Genomic DNA, 19,148 nt, shown 5'->3' with positions numbered 1-19,148 from the left:
TCCTTTTTATGTCTTTCATCTCGCTCAATATGTTCCAACTTAGTTTGACTGAATTCAACCAATTCTCTCCATGTGTTTCGCATTTGACCCGAGCGCTGTCCAAGAGCGACATAGCGTCTTCTTCCGTTTCTTCAAGAATACTCCTCGGCTAAATCGGTTTGGATTATACTTTGATTCTTCCATTTTTTAAATTAAATATGCAAAACAGCATCCAGCTGAGGGAGGGACCTCAAGGAGAGCCGGTGGGGAATCACGGTTTTGTGTGTCAGACCAGGAGGCGGGAGGCCCAGATCCAAATACCTGCTCTGCCAGTCAACTCATTGGGTGACTCTAAACCAGTGGGTTGCTCTCGGTCTAACTTACCTGATTTATTATAGATTTATTATTGTTTATCATGTGGCCTGTGTGTAATGTAGCCAGGAGATCCTACGGGGCTCATGGGAATTGTAGTCCATGTTCACAGTTTGGTCACCCCCGCCCTAGTTGGTCTAAGGTACTAGTGGGCTTCAGCCTAGCACTTCTATGTTATGCCAATAAAGGTATCTTGAGTCTTGAGTCTAGCAGTTCTACTGCAGACCAACATGGCGACCTTCTGAAACAGAAATGGCAGATTGGGGTGAACCCCGATATCACGTGTCCCTGGAGTGCACCATTCCAGACTGCTGGTCAATATGGCCTGGATCCAAAATGCCTTGGGTATAAGTTTATCGTGTACAAGCACACTTCTTCAGATATTAAACTTTGTTCTGCAGAAAACTCAGGACACTTCTCACCAGAAAAGTGTTTGATTAGATATTGCACAATGCCTTGTCCTTATCTTTGCAGTCCTAAAGGTTATAAATTAATAAAACAAAGAGGAAAAATTCATGTGAATGGACCATGGCTAAGCCAGATGACTTTGCCAGATAAATTCAATGTGAGCATCCTAGAAAACAACCACAACCCCCTTGAGTTGCACGGTTTCAAAGAAGGAGACACAAGATAATCTATGCTTCAGCCCACTGGCCTACGTTTTCCATCTTCTCATTGAGGGGCTCCCAGTAAGTTCTCAGGTTTACATCTGAATGCAGTTTGGAACCTGATGATTTGAGAGCCAGCTCGGTGTAGCGGTTAAGAGTAGCAGTCTCTAATCCTGGAGAGCCTGGTTTGATTACCCACTCCTCCTCCACATGCAGCCATCTGGGTGACCTTGGGCCAACCTCTCTCAACCTCACCTACCACACAGAGTGTCTGTTGTGGGGATTGGAAGGGTAGGCGATGTAAGCCACTTGGAGACTCCTTTGGGTAGCAAAAAGTGGAGTACAAAAAAACAGCTCCTCTTCTTTTAAACTCCACTGATCAGTGTCACATTTGGTTGACAATTTCCTCTTGTACAGTTTAAGCAGTTCTTGAGGAATTAAAGACATCAGGAAACAGCAGTCTTAAAATGTGTCTTTCTAACGTAGGCAGAGTCGATCTTTTCAAGGATTACCAGTTTATCGAAGCCAGGATCTTTTGGCGTCAAATATGGAAGGTGGCTCTCTCCGAGTTCTTCTAGGAGTTTCTGCTTCTGAAAAAGTAAAATCAAACACTTTTACAACATGGATTCATATTTACATACAAATATAGAAGCATTGCAGTAGAGTAAGTCATTTGAATCTCATCCCATCTGAGTTTTACTGTATTGTTCCTGTTCCCCTGTGTTTCATGCGAACTGCCCCGAACCTCAGGGGAGGGCGGTATATAAATATAATTAATTCATTAATTAAGTAATATTTTGGCAATCAAAGGGGACTTCATCAGAATCGATGAAGAGCACTTTGGCTCTCCAAAGCTTCTACCCCAAAACTCTTCTTGTTGGTTTCTAGGGTGCTACTGGCCTACCTCTTCTACTGCAGACCAACCCAGCTGCCCTCGCTATGTCATTTGGTCAAAGGCTCTATACTTTCAGTTTTTTTCCCCAGCTTCCAAGTCACCTCCTGCAATTCATAACACCAGGAAGAGAGTGTATTGAAAGACCCTGTAAAGAAAAACATTTCCTCAGGGTGTGCGTTGTTCTTCAAGGTCACCTTCAAAAATATCATCTCCTGCCATGAAGAGAGAGTTAAGGGAACGCATGACAACATGTTCCGTTCACGGCACAAGATCCAATGCAATTTTTCCTGGCTCCCCTCTCCGATTTTGTTTCACGTTCCTTTGCTTATCTTCATTTTCTGCGTCATGTTACAAGACTAATGGATTTTTAAGTCTGCACTGTACTTAGGGAAACAGCATTTCTCAGGTTGAGTCTCCGGCCCTGAAAACCCTGACTTCGGCCTACGTGTGTTTTTCACAAAGGCTCCGCCAGCAACCACCACCAGAAAGGAACGGGGGGGTGGAGAATCATACAAAAAACGACCTCCCCTTTTCTCCAATCAATTTGGCCTTTGCTTCCCACCAATCAAGAAGTACACACTTCTGTCTCATTTACATCTCAACCAGATTATGCAGCAGAATTAAGTTTGCTAATGGGAATTTTTACACAGGGGCTTGGGAAAACCAAAGAAAACAATAATTAAAGGACTACCAAGGAAGAGCCATCAACATGGTGGCCAGGGGCAGGATGTCAGGGTGGATGCACAATGGAAACCATTGGTTTCCATTGGTACTGCCACACCATGAAGGAAGGGGTACTAAATGCCAGTACACTGGTTCTGACAAAAACTTTATTTTCAACTTCCAACTCTATTTTTCTATGATTCTAGGTGGGTCGCCATATTGGCCTGAAGCAATAGCAAAATGTTGGAGCCCAGTGGCACCTTTAAGTCCAAACCAGTTTAATCCTTGAGCATGCACACAAAAGTTTACAACTAGAATGCAACTCTTAAAGGTGCCATGGGACTCAAATTTTGTCCATTTTTCAAAAGCAGTTCGTGTTGCTGTTTTAAATACATTTTTTCCCTACGTCCATCAGTCAGCAGAATTCTTAACAGAGTTACACCCTCGAAGTCAATGAACTCAGAAGGGTATAGGACTGCAGAGTCATCCTTTCTCCATCAATTCCCCGTAAGGCTGATTATCCCTGCTCTTTCTTAGCTGTAACTCTTTCACAGACTGACATAAAAGGCATTAAAATACATAAAAGAGGCATGGGGTCTGATCTCTTCAGGGTTGACAGTCGTCTTCTGTAAATATTACAAAAAGACAACAACACGGAGTTAGCGACAAAAACAAGGAGGCCGATTTCGACTAAGCAAAGAATACCTTTGCAGCCTGCATTTCCTAGGCACGAGACTTTTAAAAGCACCATATACCTACTGCGCCAGATGTAACGCACCCCCCCCACTCACACACACAAAAACAGATACATTAACGCTATTTGCAGCACTAAAGGGCCCTTGAAATAGTTGATCCGGTTTTGCTAAGCTGGGAACAGATACTTTTCCTTTTCCTAAACTTTTATTTTCATGTACGATGAAAAGACGTTGAACCAGTAAAGAAAATATTTCAAACACGCAGGGTAGCAAACAGAGGAGAAGTGGGGGGAGAGGAGAGAAATACTGACAATTCCTTTGTCAAATGTTAAGCTCTTGGCAAAAGCACGCAGCATTAGAATGCACTCTAGAGCAGGGGTAAGAACCGACTCACATTTGATTGTCAGCTCTGACTAAGCGGCTTCTCTCCTGCTTGATCTACAGACAAATACACACAGCTGGGGGGGTGGAACACCACAGGCCTCCTCGTCTACCAGGAGCTGTCACACACGTGTCAAATATATCAAGCTGCTCACAAATTCTTCCAAAACAAAACGGGGGGGAGGAAAAGGGAAGGAAGGGGGGAAGAAATGGCAAGGAAAATCAAAAGACCCAGCTTAGCCAACTGGCTGGAATGCATGATTGGGTGCGTTGTGCCTCAACAGGTACGGAAACGGGAGTGCAAAATTGAGACCGCTGGGAGCCTAGAAACCAAAATGCCGAAGCAGCGTCTGCATCGGGGTACATATGCAATGGGGTTCCAAAAAGCTCGAGAGGAGGGGGGTCAAAGAAGAGGGGTACCAGTGGTTCATTGAGTGCCCCTCCCAGTTTTTGGTGGGTCTTCAAAAGCCCAGTGTGGTAGGAGGAAATGAACAGAGGGGTAGATCGATGGTCCATTGAGTGCACCATTTTGTTCCAAAGGGGGTTTCAAAGGCCTGTGTGGTGATGGACGCATGCACTCACCTGTTTCCCAAAATGGCCGACTCTACGGGGCTATGGGCACCATTGATAGGCAGGTAGGTTTATTCATTCATTCATTCATTCATTCATTCATTCATTCATTCATTCATTCATTGTGATACAAGTTAGCATCACCTTTCTGCCACTGCAATCAAGGGGGGGGGGCTGTAGCTCGGAACAGAAAAAGGGAAACAAGAAAACTCTTAGGTAATGTATTTAATTATTCCACAGTAAACAGCGGAAATGGTTGCTCCAAGGGATGGTTTTTGGAATATTAGATCCAAAGGATGGTTAGTCCCATGCCAGACTATCGGGGGGAGGTGGGGGGGGCTCATTGGCTCCCCTCTTGCTTTCCATATTCCTTAGCACAAGTACTGGGCAGCAATTGGGGAAGGAATGAGAGATCCCATCTCCTTCCAAAAAAAGCTTCATGAAGAAGTTCAAGACAAGTGGACAATTTTAGACTACCCCTTGGGGAAAACATTTTGGCTGAGAATCTTCACACAGGTGTGAGACATGTGCATTTCACTCATGGGTTAGAAATTCTGGAGTGTCCAAATGCTTTGTTTTCGTCCCCCCTCCCTAGCTGTCAAGGCTACACAACAGAAACACGGAACACACTCCGTCCTTGTTTGCCAGCATTTGAAATGGATGAGCGTGCTTCACCTGTGTAAACATGAGCATAACAGAAAAGCTGAAAGGACGACAGGGCTTCCTTCTACTTGGAAGAGTAATATTCCATTCCTTCTTGCCGCCACAAGCACACAGTGAGGCACAAACATGACGTTAATAATGGTAAGCAACCAACCATTTGCAGACCTATGGGAGTCAGAGGACATTAAGGAACACCATAAGTGGGGTCTCCAGCGGGGAGCGGGGAAATCTGCAGAAAACGGCCAGCTGATATTCCACCAACAGGAATGAAATTCTGTTGGAGGAGCTAAGTGGTTGAACATCATCATATTCACTGTCTAATTTCAGGCAACCTCAAAGTAAGCTGACTAACACAAATGGCAATGGGCCACGTGACAATGAGGTGTCAAACAAAAGAGCATGCCTATTTTTCAGACCACACAAATTCGATGTTATGATGGATTCACAAGAGCCACTGGAGAGGAACCCACCATGGCCCAGCATGTAGCTTGGGCTGGGTCTACCAACTGCTGTGCTAATGTGTTAATGAAGCCACAGCTCAGCCATGATAGCCCATCCATGCCCCAAGGATTGTGTTCATCTGAATAAGTCATGGACAAAATTGCCCATTGTTGCTTACTCCTACTCTGTAGGGGTCAACATTATTGCTGGCCAACCCCTGGCCCTCTGGGGCACTCTGTGAAACCCCCTACATTGGTCCATAGTTAAGAGGTAAATGGCTAGACATCCAACCTGCTAGGAATGGCCACTTCTTTCCCCAGTTGGAACACCCCAGTTGTGATGGAAGACTACTTCTTCTTTTGAACAATGCCTACTATCAAAAGGATGATCAAAAGGATAATTCCTTTTCTGATTTGATGTCAACCCAATCATGCCAATAAACTGCCCTGAGGGATCAAGAGGTCAGATGTTGCCCTCTCCCTCTGCCCCAAGTCACATGAAGCCATCTTCTCCAGGACTGAGTGAAGGAGGCCTACTCAAATTCACAGGCGTCCTTCTGTTTACCCACAAATACCACTCATATTTGAAAATATGTCTTGAGAAATCCAGAGGGGGTTTGGGAGAAAGGTGGCGCACAAACCAATTAAACAAATAAATAACCTCCCAAGCATTAAACATGGTAGGCCTGAAGCCTAAATACTTGGTTACCCACATCTGCCTCTTCCTATGCCGTGCAAGATCCACGTTTTACAGGGATATTGTTACCCTGTCGTAGCCTCCATGGTTGATTAGAAGGTGAAATCTCTCAGGAATCCTGTGAATGTTAGGCAAATATTTTTGAAGTAGACACTGCACACCCTTTTTTATTTGTCTTTACACCAGAGAGTCCCCCAAAGTTAACAAGCTCGCCTCCAGCCCTTGATAGCTTTTTGACATGACTACCAATTATTGTAATGAACTTCATATGTAATTTTGTCAGCTTGTGTTTGATGTCACAACCGCTTGTGTACTCTGTGTTCTCACAGTTTACCCTCTCTATTCTGTAACTCCTGAAAACGTACTTGTACTGGCTTGTCTGATGGAAAGTCAATCGTGCTAATAATGGAATTACAATTTTTTGCATATTGAAAGTCACCCAAGCTTGCAAACTAAATATACCTTCTGACTGATATTTACAATGGCCCATGAAATTCATCCTAGGCGCTAACTTGTTTTTCGGCCTTGCTTCTTGAGACAAAGCAATGTGCATTTCTCACCGTCTTGTGTTTGACTCATCCTGTCTGAATATACCCCGAAAAGGACCTTAAGATCAACAAATCAAAATAAATTAGCAATTCCTGGCCCCAAAGAAGTACATCTTCTATCCTTGGCCCAACCTGGTGGAATGAACTCTCGGTAGACCTGACTACCCCTCCCCCCACTTAAACAAAAAACAAAAATCAAGATGCTCTTTGTTTTAGGTTGCCCAAACAACTGATTGACTCTTTTCAGATTATTTTAAGTTTTATAACTGGATATAAATTTATCATAAATGTTTTTTATGACTATGTTGTCAACCGCCCCTGAGCTGACAATTCCGGGAGGGGCGGGATATAAACACAAAAATAAATAAATACGGATATTCTCTGTCTCTTGCACATGTACAACCTGTGGATCAAGCACATATATCTAGAGCAGTAAAGGTATCTAGATCTGACAAATGGGGCTTTAATGCACTCTAATCAATCTTAGACTACTTAGAGCAGTGTTTTCCAAGCTGTGCGTTGGAGAGTCAGATAATGTGGATCCCAAGCTTTTGCTGCTTTCTTGGCTTTATTTTTTTATCATACCAAGTACCTTTGGGCTGGCAGGTCAACAGACCAAAAGGTTGGAAATGGCAGCTCCAGAAGAGGCATTCCAGAACCCAGGGTCACTGCAGAAGAGCCCCCACCCCCACCCCCACCCCCAGCAACAGAACTAATTTTGAAAGCAGCCATTCCTAGATCAAGGTCTCTAGTGACAGCTGACCTCAACAAACAGGCAGGCTCATTTGGGAGAACGAAACCCAATACTCAGCAGCTTCAGAGTTTAGAAGTCAACATCATGAGCAGTACCCAAAGCCAAGTGAATGACAGCAACGATGTTTAAATGTTGGACCAGTAGCACGTTCTACACGGGCCAGTTCTAGTGGAAACCCAGTCCACCATGGCCTGAAACAAGATGAGCTTGGCAGTTAAGGGTTATCCCTGTGCAATTTGTGCACCCTCTTTCGCAAATAACTATCTTCCTGAAAGAAATGAAGTACTTGGTGTCCGCAGTATCTTTGTTCTTTTGTCCCAGTCCGGCATTCAATCCACAGAAAAGGAGGGGCTAAAAAACTTCAGCCCATTTTCATAAATCATCTAGAAAGTCCGCAGGTCTTGATACACAAACTGGTATGTCTGGCACTTGGATGAGAATGTTCTTCCTTTGGGGAGAAAAAAATATATCATCTCGTGCTTAAGTAACACGGCTGCCCGAGGGGGGGCTGGAATACTATGCGCCGATCGCATTCCGTCAAGTGAAGTTTTGACACACTGAAATTATTAAAGAGATCAAGACAGGGTAGAAGATTAATGCTCAAAGAAAGTTGACTTTTTGGCAACACAAACGTTTGATGATCCCTTACACTAATTTAACACTGCTCCAAACAGGGGCCTCCGCTGGTACTCAGAGGTTCAGAGGTAGAGTGGATTAAAAACAGGAGCCTGCTTGAAGTCTGACCAGTGTTATTCGAATGTGTCTTCCATTGGAATAAAAACAAGAACTATCCCCTCCCCTTCAAGGGAAGAGGAAACCAAGGAGCGAAGGAAAAACCAAGCCAACAGAAAGATGGAGTACTCCTCACTGCCACCACGCTGTTCTTGACATGTCATTGATGTAAACAATTAAGATTTTGAGACAACGATCTTTCACAGGTGCAGGGACCCAAAGTGTAGAAGTGTAAATACCTGACACTGAAGGTTTCCACATACTTTGGTTAACTAAACCAGGAATCCTCCACTAACCTAAACTGTTAACTAAACCAGGAATCCTCCACTAACCTAAACTGTTAACTAAACCGGGAATTCTCCACTAACCTAAACAGACAATTGACTCCATTATTTACTGATGCACAAAAGGGAGCTAAGATCTGGAGTGTTAGGCCACAAACTGCTTCACACACCGTAGGTCAACCACCTATATTCAGAGTGACACCCAAGTAAGTAGGGATAATGATGTTCAATTCACAGATGGGAATCTGAAGAAGCAAGAGGCGATAGCACTCCACGCTAGAGTTGCCAGGTGTCTCCTGCACACAGGTAGGGATTGAGGAGTAGGGTTGCTAGCCCCAAGTTAGGAAATGTGGAGGCATTGCCTTGGGAGACCAGAGACCTTAGTGAGGTCCAAAGCTACAAAAGCATCCCTTTTCTCCAGTTTGGCATAGGGGTGAAGAGTGTTGACTTCTAATCTGGAGACCGAGGTTTGATTCCCTGCTCCTCCACATGCAGCCAGCTGGGTGACCTTGGGCTAGCCACAGCACTGATAAAGCTATTCTTACAGAGCGGTCCTGCCAGAGGCCTCTCAGTCCCACCTACCTCACTGGGTGTCTGTGGCGAGGAGAGGAAGGGAAGGCGATTGGAACCACTTTGAAATTGGAAGTAAAGGTAAAGGTATCCCCTGTGCAAGCACCGAGTCCTGTCTGACCCTTGGGGTGACGCCCTCCAGCGTTTTCATGGCAGACTCAATACGGGGTGGTTTGCCAGTGCCTTCCCCAGTCATGACCGTTTACCCCCCAGCAAGCAAGCTGGGTACTCATGTTACCGACCTCGGAAGGATGGAAGGCTGAGTCCACCTTGAGCCGGCTGCTGGGATCGAACTCCCAGCCTCATGGGCAGAGCTTTCAGACGGCTGCCTTACCACTCTGCGCCACAAGAGATTGGAAAGTGGGGTATAAAAACCAATTCTTCTTCTTCTTCCTCTCACTGTACCATCAGGTCACTGCTGTCTTATGGGGACACAAAAGGGCTTTCGAGGCAAACGATGTTCAGAAATGGTTTGTCATTGACTGATCCTACAGAGCAACCCTGGATGACTTTGGAGGTCTCCTCTCCAAGCATTAGCCAAGTATTAGGCTGGCCCTGTGTAACTTCCAAGGAGATCAGACCGGTGGTGCTAAACTCCATCCCCCCCCCCTTAAAACACACAAACACACACACAAAAATCACCCATGGAATAATTTTAACGGCAAAACTGAAATTCCCTTTAAAAAGGCGAGGAAGTCAGACTTGAAACGTCCCTCCAGACTGAACAGACAAGCAAAGAGATTTTTTTAAAAAAACTTCCGCAAGGTACAAATACATATTCCTGCATTTTAAAAGCTTCCTAATCGTTGCGGAGCACTGACTTGGCAAAAAGTCCTTCTCGATGGAGAGACTCGAAAGATAGCGCTAATGCACGAAGACCAGGTGCTAAGTGCAAGGGCTGGTGCTCATGCATTCGCCTAAAGAGAGGATCAATAAGCAGGCAGAGCATTAAATTTCACAGACTGGAGCTGTCATGCCCATTACAGAGCATTTGAACATCTTCACAGGCAGCTACAAAATGGCTGCCTCTTGACATTTTTTTCTTCTGCGGAAGCCGATGCAGGATCTTCCCACGTGCTCCCGGGTTCCCACCATCCTCTGTGAACTTAGAGCGAGAGGGGGCACCGTCCTGGCGGACAGCTTTGCTGTTTAGCAAAAGGAGGTAGATGCCATTTACTATTCATCCCTGTCAAGGAAGCTTCACGCAACAAGGTGGTGCTCCCCAATTGTGGCTGGTGACCGCAGACAGCTGTTCCATAGCAGCTGGGAAGGCTCGTAACAGCCAGCTTGGTGCAGTGAGTTAAGAGCAGGGACCTCTGATCTGGAAAACTGGGTTTGACCCCCCAATCCCTTGACGTGCAGCTAGCCGGGTGACCTTGGATCGGTCGCAGGTCTCTCCGAACTTTCTCAGCTCCACCTTCCTCACAGGGTGTCCGTTGTTGGGAAAGGAAGGGTGGGCCATTGGAAGCCACTTGAGACACATGAGGCCTGCTGGGTGACCTTGGGTCTCTGGCACATTTGAAGGAGGCCAAGACTGAAAAAATCTGAGAAGGGGAGGCCAAAGGGTTTTGGGGGGCAGGTAATTGAACCGATTAAATACTCTCTTTGTCACATATGATGTCAGTAATTTGCTAGAAAGTTTGACTTTGGGGGATGCTTGAATCAGTGCATTCCGGCTAATAAGTGAACACACAGGCTTCTCTTGGTCAACTGCTCTAGAAGTCTGTTTGTCTATCTGTCTGGATGGATGGACAGACGGATGGACGGAGAGATAGACAGACAGACAAAAGACAAGGTACATGGAGTCCTAACTAGTTCGCTCCTAATTTAGGCCTTTTTTAGCCAGCCAACCTACTGCTGGGACCCCAGGATCTCAGAAGAGCTTCTAAAGGGATCGTGGCCAATAAAGGTTGAGAATGGCTGCTCTACACCACACACACACACACACACACACACACACACACACACACACACACACACTAAATAGCACACTTTCATTGCCCTTTGCAGCTGGATCTTACTGTGTGAAATGGCAAAATCCACTTGCAAACAGTCACTGGAGTGGATCAAAAGGGCATTATTTAGGCAACAATGTGGAAAGTGACTCTGATTTCTGATTCACCCATCCCTTTCCCCTTTCTGTGCTCCCCGAATCCATTTCGCTGAGTGCATACAACCCCGGCGTATTCTTCCAAAACAGTCGATGTGTTTTTGTATAATCCCTTATCCGTTTCTTCCGAAGAGTCAGGATTTGTACAGACTTTTCACAAACTCTGTGCAAGCTTAGGAAGAAATGCTCATTTTAATGTTTAACATCCGCTTACTCTTACTTAAGGGGTGGGGGGGTGGGGAATTGCTGTTTTTCTCTCCAGTCCTTGCCGTCTGTTCCTTCAGTCAAAAGTGAGAAGAAATTAAAATGCTCCAGGAGGTCGGAAAACACAATAAGGCATTGATCTGTTATGCAACGGCCAGACCTGCAAAAGCATGTGCTTCGCAGGCCAAACAGAGAGAGACATTCACTTGTTCATAAAAAGACAAAGAAAGCAGTCTTCTCCATCAACCGCAACTTGCTTCAAGATAGCTCAAAGAAAGTGTCAACCAAGTGTGCTGCAGCAATGAAAAAGGCAAGCTCTATGTTGGCGATTATTAGGAAAGGGACGGAGGATGAAACACCCAATATTGTAATGCCCCTGCATAGTTCTATAGCGTGGCCTCATTTGGAATACTACGGCCAGTTCTGGCCACCGTATCTCAAATACGACATTGCAGAGCTGGAAATGGTACAGCGGAGGGCAACCAAGGTGTTTAGGGGGCTGGAGCACCTTTGCTATGAGGAAAGGCTGGAGAGTCTACTCTAGGGCTTTTCGGTTTAGAAGACAGAACTAAAGGGGGAGGCGATGGAGGTTTATAAATCTACACTTTGATCAACAGGCTCAAAACTAAACGAAAAGCCCCGATGGTTTGTTTTAAGCTAATCTGTTACAACAAAGATGTTAAGAACTTTTTGCCCTGCCAGATCAGACCAGTGGTCCATCTAGCCCCGCATCTAGTCCAGCAGTCTGTCTCACACGGTGGCCAATCAGTTCCCCTGGAGGGCCAACAACAGGGCATAGAGACCAAGGCCTTCATAAGAACATCAGAAGAGCTTGCTGGATCAGACCAAGGGTCCATCTAGTCCAGCATCCTGGCTCAAAGAGTGGCCAGGCAGTTCCTCTGGAAGGCCAACAACAGGGCATAGAGACCAAGGCCTTCATAAGAACATCAGAAGAGCTTGCTGGATCAGACCAAGGGTCCATCTAGTCCAGCATCCTGGCTCAAAGAGTGGCCAGGCAGTTCCCCTGGAGGGCCAACAACAGGGCATAGAGACCAAGGCCTTCATAAGAACATCAGAAGAGCTTGCTGGATCAGACCAAGGGTCCATCTAGTCCAGCATCCTGGCTCAAAGAGTGGCCAGGCAGTTCCTCTGGAAGGCCAACAACAGGGCATAGAGACCAAGGCCTTCATAAGAACATCAGAAGAGCTTGCTGGATCAGACCAAGGGTCCATCTAGTCCAGCATCCTGGCTCAAAGAGTGGCCAGGCAGTTCCCCTGGAGGGCCAACAACAGGGCATAGAGACCAAGGCCTTCATAAGAACATCAGAAGAGCTTGCTGGATCAGACCAAGGGTCCATCTAGTCCAGCATCCTGGCTCAAAGAGTGGCCAGGCAGTTCCTCTGGAGGGCCAACAACAGGGCATAGAGACCAAGGCCTTCATAAGAACACAAGAAGAGCTTGCTGGATCAGACCAGGGGTCCATCTTGTCCAGCATCCTGTCTCACACAGTGGCCAGCCAGTAAGCTGCTTTGAGTTTGAGCTCGCTTTGAATTTTTTGATCATGTGCAATCATTACACAACTGAAGAAGTCCAACAACGAAACAAGAAAAAACACAGAGGATAATAGTGTTGGTTGGTTTTGATGATGATTAGTAAAGATTCCGATGACAAGAAACTTTTCTTCTTGCTTAAGGCTGACCTCCCACTGAAATATACAAATTCTTCTGAAATTTACAGGATTAAGCCACTCCCCCCCCACACACACACACATTATTTGAGTCCTTAAGACGAGAAAAGCAGAGCGTTAAAAACAGCTCTTCACCTTACTTGTCATGAGGGATGGGCTTATACTTTCTGAGGCAATTGCATTCTGTTTTTCTCCCCCTCCCCCCCAAAAAATCCCAATTACGAGGGAAAAAGCTGTATGTGTACATGTTGTTCACAAATAGATTGTCCACACTCATGAGCTGGACAGTCCTACATCTGGATTACAGCAGAGTAGAATCGACACCTGATCACGGCCATGCGGAACCATGACACAGCAAATTAATATTTTACATAATATCTTCATGGCTTCTCCCACCCCGGTTCATCCCCAAGCCCTTTCCAAATCTAGTGTGCTTGCTTCCCATCCACGTCACGGAGACACAAATACCTCCTGAGTAAAGGGCAATAGACTGTCAGCCAGAATTATCCCCAAGCTGTGCGGCAAGAAACAATTACCGTCAACACACGCGCAAGAACAGTGACCTCCATGCCATTACGGAAAATCTCTCTGGACCTCTGCCGATCAAGAACTCCCCCCCCCCACCCACCCCCATCTTTACAGATTTCATGGCAGGCACTGAGCATCGCATGCGAGTCCATGTAACTGATGGAAGTTCATGTAAGTCAACGGGTTCTGCAGAATACAGTGGTGCTCAGGCTCCCCCATGAATTCAACGGAAAGTGACAAGGGACAAATCGTGCACTGCCTTTGGTCTTGCATCATGGAACTCGAAAGAGAGAATCAAGAAGAACATACATGAGGAGAGCAACTGGACAAATAGAGGAGGGGCTCCTGGCTCAGCGGATGGGTACCAAGTTTCAGGTGCAGTTCCCAGCATGTGAAGTTGAAAAGACCAACCAGAAGGTGACACAAAGGACCCTAATCCAAGACCCTAGAGTAGGGGTGGCCAAACTCTTCAGATGTCCATGGACTACAAATCCCATGAGACCTTGCCATCATGCATGCAGTGGGTTCGTGGGAGTTGTCGTTCATGGACATTTGGAAAGCCAGGACTACAAATTCCATGAGACCTTGCCAGCATGTGTGCAGGGCCTCATGGGGGTTGTAGTTCATGGACATCTGGAGAGCCACAGTTTGGCCACCCGTGCTCTAGGGTCAAAATGAGAAGATCAATGTCTTGCCAATAGCTGCAAACTATAGATTTTTTTTTGCCGTGATCACAGTTATTAAGGTGAGATTAGATTTAGCAGAAAGACCGTGACACCGCGATAGGCATTCAACAGCTACCGTTCTTTCTTGATCTGGTAAATATTATTCCAGAGGGCAACCTTAAGATGCCCAAAGCAGCCAACATCAGCTCGAGAAAAAAACAATGTTTAACTGATCAGGATGGCAAAGGTGAATCGGAGCTGGAGGTAGTTAATTCGCACATCTGCGAGTTCTGCCACCCTAAGCACCGAGGGAATTCCTTGTCCTTTTTAGCCTATTGCTAAAAGCAGAAATGCTACAGATAAAGAACTTTCGTTTCTGAATAACCAAAAGGTCAGTTACGACAGAGAGAGGGGGGGGGGGGAAACTCTTGCAGTAAACTATGACCATCGTCTTCCGTGTTAAAGAGACCGAGGAATCCATTCATCCCCTGGCTTCCCCCCCACACCCCACCCTGCTCCGGTAGCTATTCATTTCTTGACTCTTCCCACCCCGGAGTTGAAAAATTAACAGGGGTGCTTACAAACCCTCGCCAAGCCCTATTATCCAAAAGCTCAAAACTTGCTGGCATTGTGCATCTCCGGGATGCAGGAAGAGGTTAATGTACACCCTCTTGAAAACAATTGGGCGGAAAATAGCGGTGTCGTACAGGGTTGGGGTTTTGACCCGCTTAACTTTATTCACAGAATGTGCAATCCGTCACGTACGAAAACACCGAGGGAGAAATGGAAGGCGTTGATAAGTGCCCCTGTTAGTCAGAATTTCTGCTAATTATTACACCCAATAAGCATAGTTAACAGGCCAGAGCTGTGAGAGGGGCATGTTTCAGGGCATTGAATGGCTGCCTTGGATGGAGATGAATATATTACACTATGCCCTTTAACAATAAAACAATTTCCTTGACACCTCGAAACCCAAGCCGCCGGAGCAGCCAAGAGGAAGATCGGGAAGATCTGCCCGCCGTACGGTGACGTACCAGCACCACCTAGTGACAGACATGCAGATTTCATTCGCTCAGCGCACGGAAATGAATCCGGCGCGACTGCAGTTAATTGTGAAGCAAGTAGCATCTCCAGCATCAGAGGCAGATGCCCAGGTGACCTATGCTCCACCCCTCCCCACGATACAGAACCGTGACCAAAGTATTTAGCGGCATGAATTAAACTGGATTGTCATAATAAGAATGAGAAGATCAGAGCCTAGGAAAAAGGGAACCGATTTGTACAGAAATGAAAAGCCGTGGAGTTCACAAATCTCTGATTGCGGGGTCTGGCTCTTGACTGGGTACAGCGACAGAAGTGGGAGAGGCCACAGCTGAGAGGTAGTGCATTTGCTTTGCGTGTTCAAGGTTCAAGGTTCGATCCCTGGCATCTCCAGTTTTGTTTGTTTGTTGTTGCCTGTAAAGTTGGGATTTCCAGCCAGGGGTCCATGGAAGCTCTGGAGGGAATCCACAACCTTTCCCATCCTGCCTTAATCCCCTCTAAAGCTGGGATTGCCAGCCAGGGGTCCATGGACCCCCAGCTCTGGAGGGAGTCCACCATCATTCCCATCTTCCTTTAACGGCATGGACTTGGCCATCAGCTAAGAAACCAGCCACATCTCTTGTTCCCCCCTCCGCTCCTGAGCATGTCCTCTCAGAGTTTCTGTGCATGGGAAGGGGTGGAATCTACATGCCTAGCCCCAGTTTAAACCACCTCCTGCTCCCCCTCCTCAGTTCTCCTTGAGATTGCCTGTTAACACAGGGGGTGATTTCACTACCAGGGGTGTGGCAGGGAGGCGTGGCCAGATGACACCACCTCTGGGGCTCCTTGAAGCCTGAAAAAATATTTCAGGGGCTCTTCCATGGTCAAAAGGTTGAAAAAAGGCTGCTCCAAAGGATGGCGTGATCAGGAGGTGTGAAAGTCCGGAGACCCTTGGGAGCTGCGTCCAGTCAAAAGTAAGCAATACGGACCTTGACGGACCAACAATCTTAAAGGAGGCTTCATAACTTTTTGGGTTTGCTCAAGCACACTGGGGACCCCTGACCTCGATAAATTACCGAATATCTGTGACAGTTCGGTGCCATCCCCATTCCCTACTGAACTGTCAATGCTGCTCCAGTTCTACCAAACAGTTCATAGAATCATAGAGTTGGAAGGGATCTCCTGGGTCATCTAGTCCAACCCCCTGCACTGTGCAGGACACTCACAACCCTCTCGCTCATCCACTGTCACCTGCCACGCCCTTGAGCCTTCACAGAATCAGCCTCTCTGTCAGGTGGCTCTCCAGCCTCTGTTTAAAAATTTCCAAAGATGGAGAACCCGCCACCTCCCGAGGAAGCCTGTTCCACTGAGGAACCGTTCTAACTGTCAGGAACTTCTTCCGGAGGTTTAGACAGAATTTCTTTTGAATTAATTTCCTCCCATTTGTTCTGGTCCATCCCTCCGGGGCAAGAGAGAACAACTCTGCTCCATCCTCGATAGGGCCGCCTTTTAAATACTTGAAGAAGTTGTTGTTGTTGTTTTGCAAATGTTCATTAAAAACAAAGCAAAACAACAACAACCCAAAACAAAACACAAAAGCCAGCAGGTTCCAAAACACTGTGCCATACTGTAAACAGTAATCAACCATTTTTCTTTCCTGACGTCGACCGCAAAACGCAGTTTGGAAAAGAAAGCCGTTTCAGTATTAATAACTCGCTTTTAATTACACAACACGACAGATCATTAAACCCAAACGCAGCGAGACAAACTTTTCATGCTGCAGAAATAATAGCAATGCTAAAGACCAATTTACTTCCCCATTGTCTGGGATCTCTTTTCGGTTAATCATAACCTCTCGGTACGTTTACAGACCCAACCACTGCTATAATTTATTCCCCCCCCTCCCTCCAGATTTGCTGTAAAAAAAAAAAAGGCTATTACGTAGCAATTCCAATATGTTGATTTCCATATAAATAACGGGCCCGTATCAGAAAGAACATTCCAAGCAATGTTGACTTGATTAGGGTTTGCAAATTTAAGGGAAGGGGTGGGAGGAGTCGGATACTCTGCAGTGTAAAACAGAACGCAACCCTGTAAAGAAGAAGAAGAGTTGGGTCTTATATGCCGCTTTTCCCTACCCGAAAGAGGCTCAAAGCGGCTTACAGTCGCCTTCCCATTCCTCTCTCCACAACAGACACCCTGTGGAGTGGGTGAGGCTGAGAGAGCCCTGATATTTCTGCCCGGTCAGAACAGTTTTATCTGTGCCGTGGCGAGCCCAAGGTCACCCAGCTGGCTGCATGTGGGGGAGCGCAGAATCGAACCCGGCATGCCAGATTAGAAGTCCGCACTCCTAACCACTACACCAAACTGGCTCTTTCACTAGTGTATCAAGCAAGAATTCATGCACTGGCACTGCAGTTTCATTTATTTATTAAATTTTTATACTGCCCTTCCCAATGGCTCAGGAACGAAATCTTGCAGATATCAAGGCTGATCTGAGACTTTCAGGACCCCCTACGGTGATTTTCTCAACTGCTGTGTTGTAGCCTTGATGCTCTATCGTTAAGCTATGGCCCTTCCATAGGGGGTTGGACTAGATGACCCATGAGGTCCCTTCCAACTCTAATATTATTCCCCATTGATTGATTGGACTTTGTGATACATCTCAGGGGTTGGGAAGTCCACCGGGAAGGCAAAAGGACGCACAGACCAGATTAGGTTTAAGCGGACCTTAACAATGTCATTAAAGTGGGTCCAAGGATAATGTGAGGAATATTTCATCACCAGTTACAATGAAACAGGACATTATTAGAATGGAATCAGTTTAGGGGGAACGTTTTAATAAAAGGACTCTACTACAGCATATAGTAAGCACTGTTGCTGTATTATCTTATTGGGCAATTTCTGCATCGTTTTAGATGCCAAGTTGAGTCTTTCTTAAATCCTGGTTTTAATTTCCAGTTCTTAATCCTATCAAATAACTTACTGGGTGCCCCCTGCCCCCTGATTCTGTGTAGTCCCCCTTGAGAGAGGCACAATATAAATAATGAATAACAAATAAATAAAAGGGAAAGGAAGCTCCATATAAGAAAGGGTGCACACACTGGACGAACAGTGGGGAGACCAGGGTTCAAATTCTCAACTTGTCATATGGATTCTCAAAGGATCCTGGCCCGGATATCGTCTCTCAGGCTACTCAATTCCGTAGGATTATTCTGAAGATAAACAGGGGAAGAGACTCGTGCGTTTCTTCGAGCTTTTCGGAGGATGTGATACAAACCGAAAATCAATCAACGGGGAGGGGCCAGAGGTCAACAGGAATGCAACTGCTGGACGTGCAAGATGTTGCACGAGCCTTCGGGGGGAGGCGGGGTATAAATATAATAATAATAATAATAATAATAATAATAATAATAATAATAATAATAATAATAATAATAATAATAAAGATGTTGCAGGCTCAATCCCTGGCCTCATGGCCACGGAGCAATCCCATAAAGCACACAAAATCGCTGTTCGACCGAACTTCCAGCGGCCCACGGAAAACAGAGCAGCTTTGTTCTCTCTTCCAAACCTTCGTTCCACCCATTCCGCTGTCTCCCCAGTTTGAAGTTCCGTGCCGTGAACATTTCTATTTGCCTTAAGTTGCGCCGCTATTAATCTCAGGGTTTCTTCGGAATCCAAGCTTACAGGTTTGCATCGCCAATGAGTCCTCCTCCGGCTTCCGCGGGGCTTCCCAACGCGATTATTAACTCATCCTCGATCTTCAAAGGTCCCCAACGCCAACGGCTCCTTTTAAGAGGCATTTCCTTATTCTAACAAATATGGCTCCCCGGTTATTCACGAAAGGCGGTCTCACAGAGACCGCCAACTGCATTACGTTTGGGTCTATTCAAACTGACAATAAGCACACTGTCTCTTGTCCTCCTGTCAGGACGCTCCCAGCTCATGTAAATATTTAATGCTAATACCGTCCTTCACTCAGGGCTCATTGTCTGATCAAGCAGCCGCGATTGCTGTCGGTTAGAGGCACTGGAGAATCGAGGGCTTTTTCCCCCTCTCCTTGTCTTCTGCTCAGTCAAAC

General features: G+C 46.1%; 1 protein-coding gene across 3 annotated transcripts in view; it reads right to left on the bottom strand.

The window, feature by feature from the left end:
- FTO (FTO alpha-ketoglutarate dependent dioxygenase) overlaps positions 1–19,148 on the bottom strand; it is a 202,490-nt gene that overhangs the window by 162,021 nt on the left and 21,321 nt on the right. For all 3 annotated transcript variants that reach the window (XM_077310546.1, XM_077310548.1, XM_077310545.1), the window contains exon 2: positions 1,472–1,549. In XM_077310546.1, the coding sequence (XP_077166661.1) occupies positions 1,472–1,549 (78 nt within the window). The remainder of the gene's footprint in view (positions 1–1,471; positions 1,550–19,148) is intronic.

Source organism: Paroedura picta, chromosome 14 (assembly GCF_049243985.1).
Source record: "Paroedura picta isolate Pp20150507F chromosome 14, Ppicta_v3.0, whole genome shotgun sequence".
Lineage (NCBI taxonomy): Eukaryota > Metazoa > Chordata > Lepidosauria > Squamata > Gekkonidae > Paroedura > Paroedura picta.
This window is presented reverse-complemented; position numbering and strand designations above follow the sequence as displayed.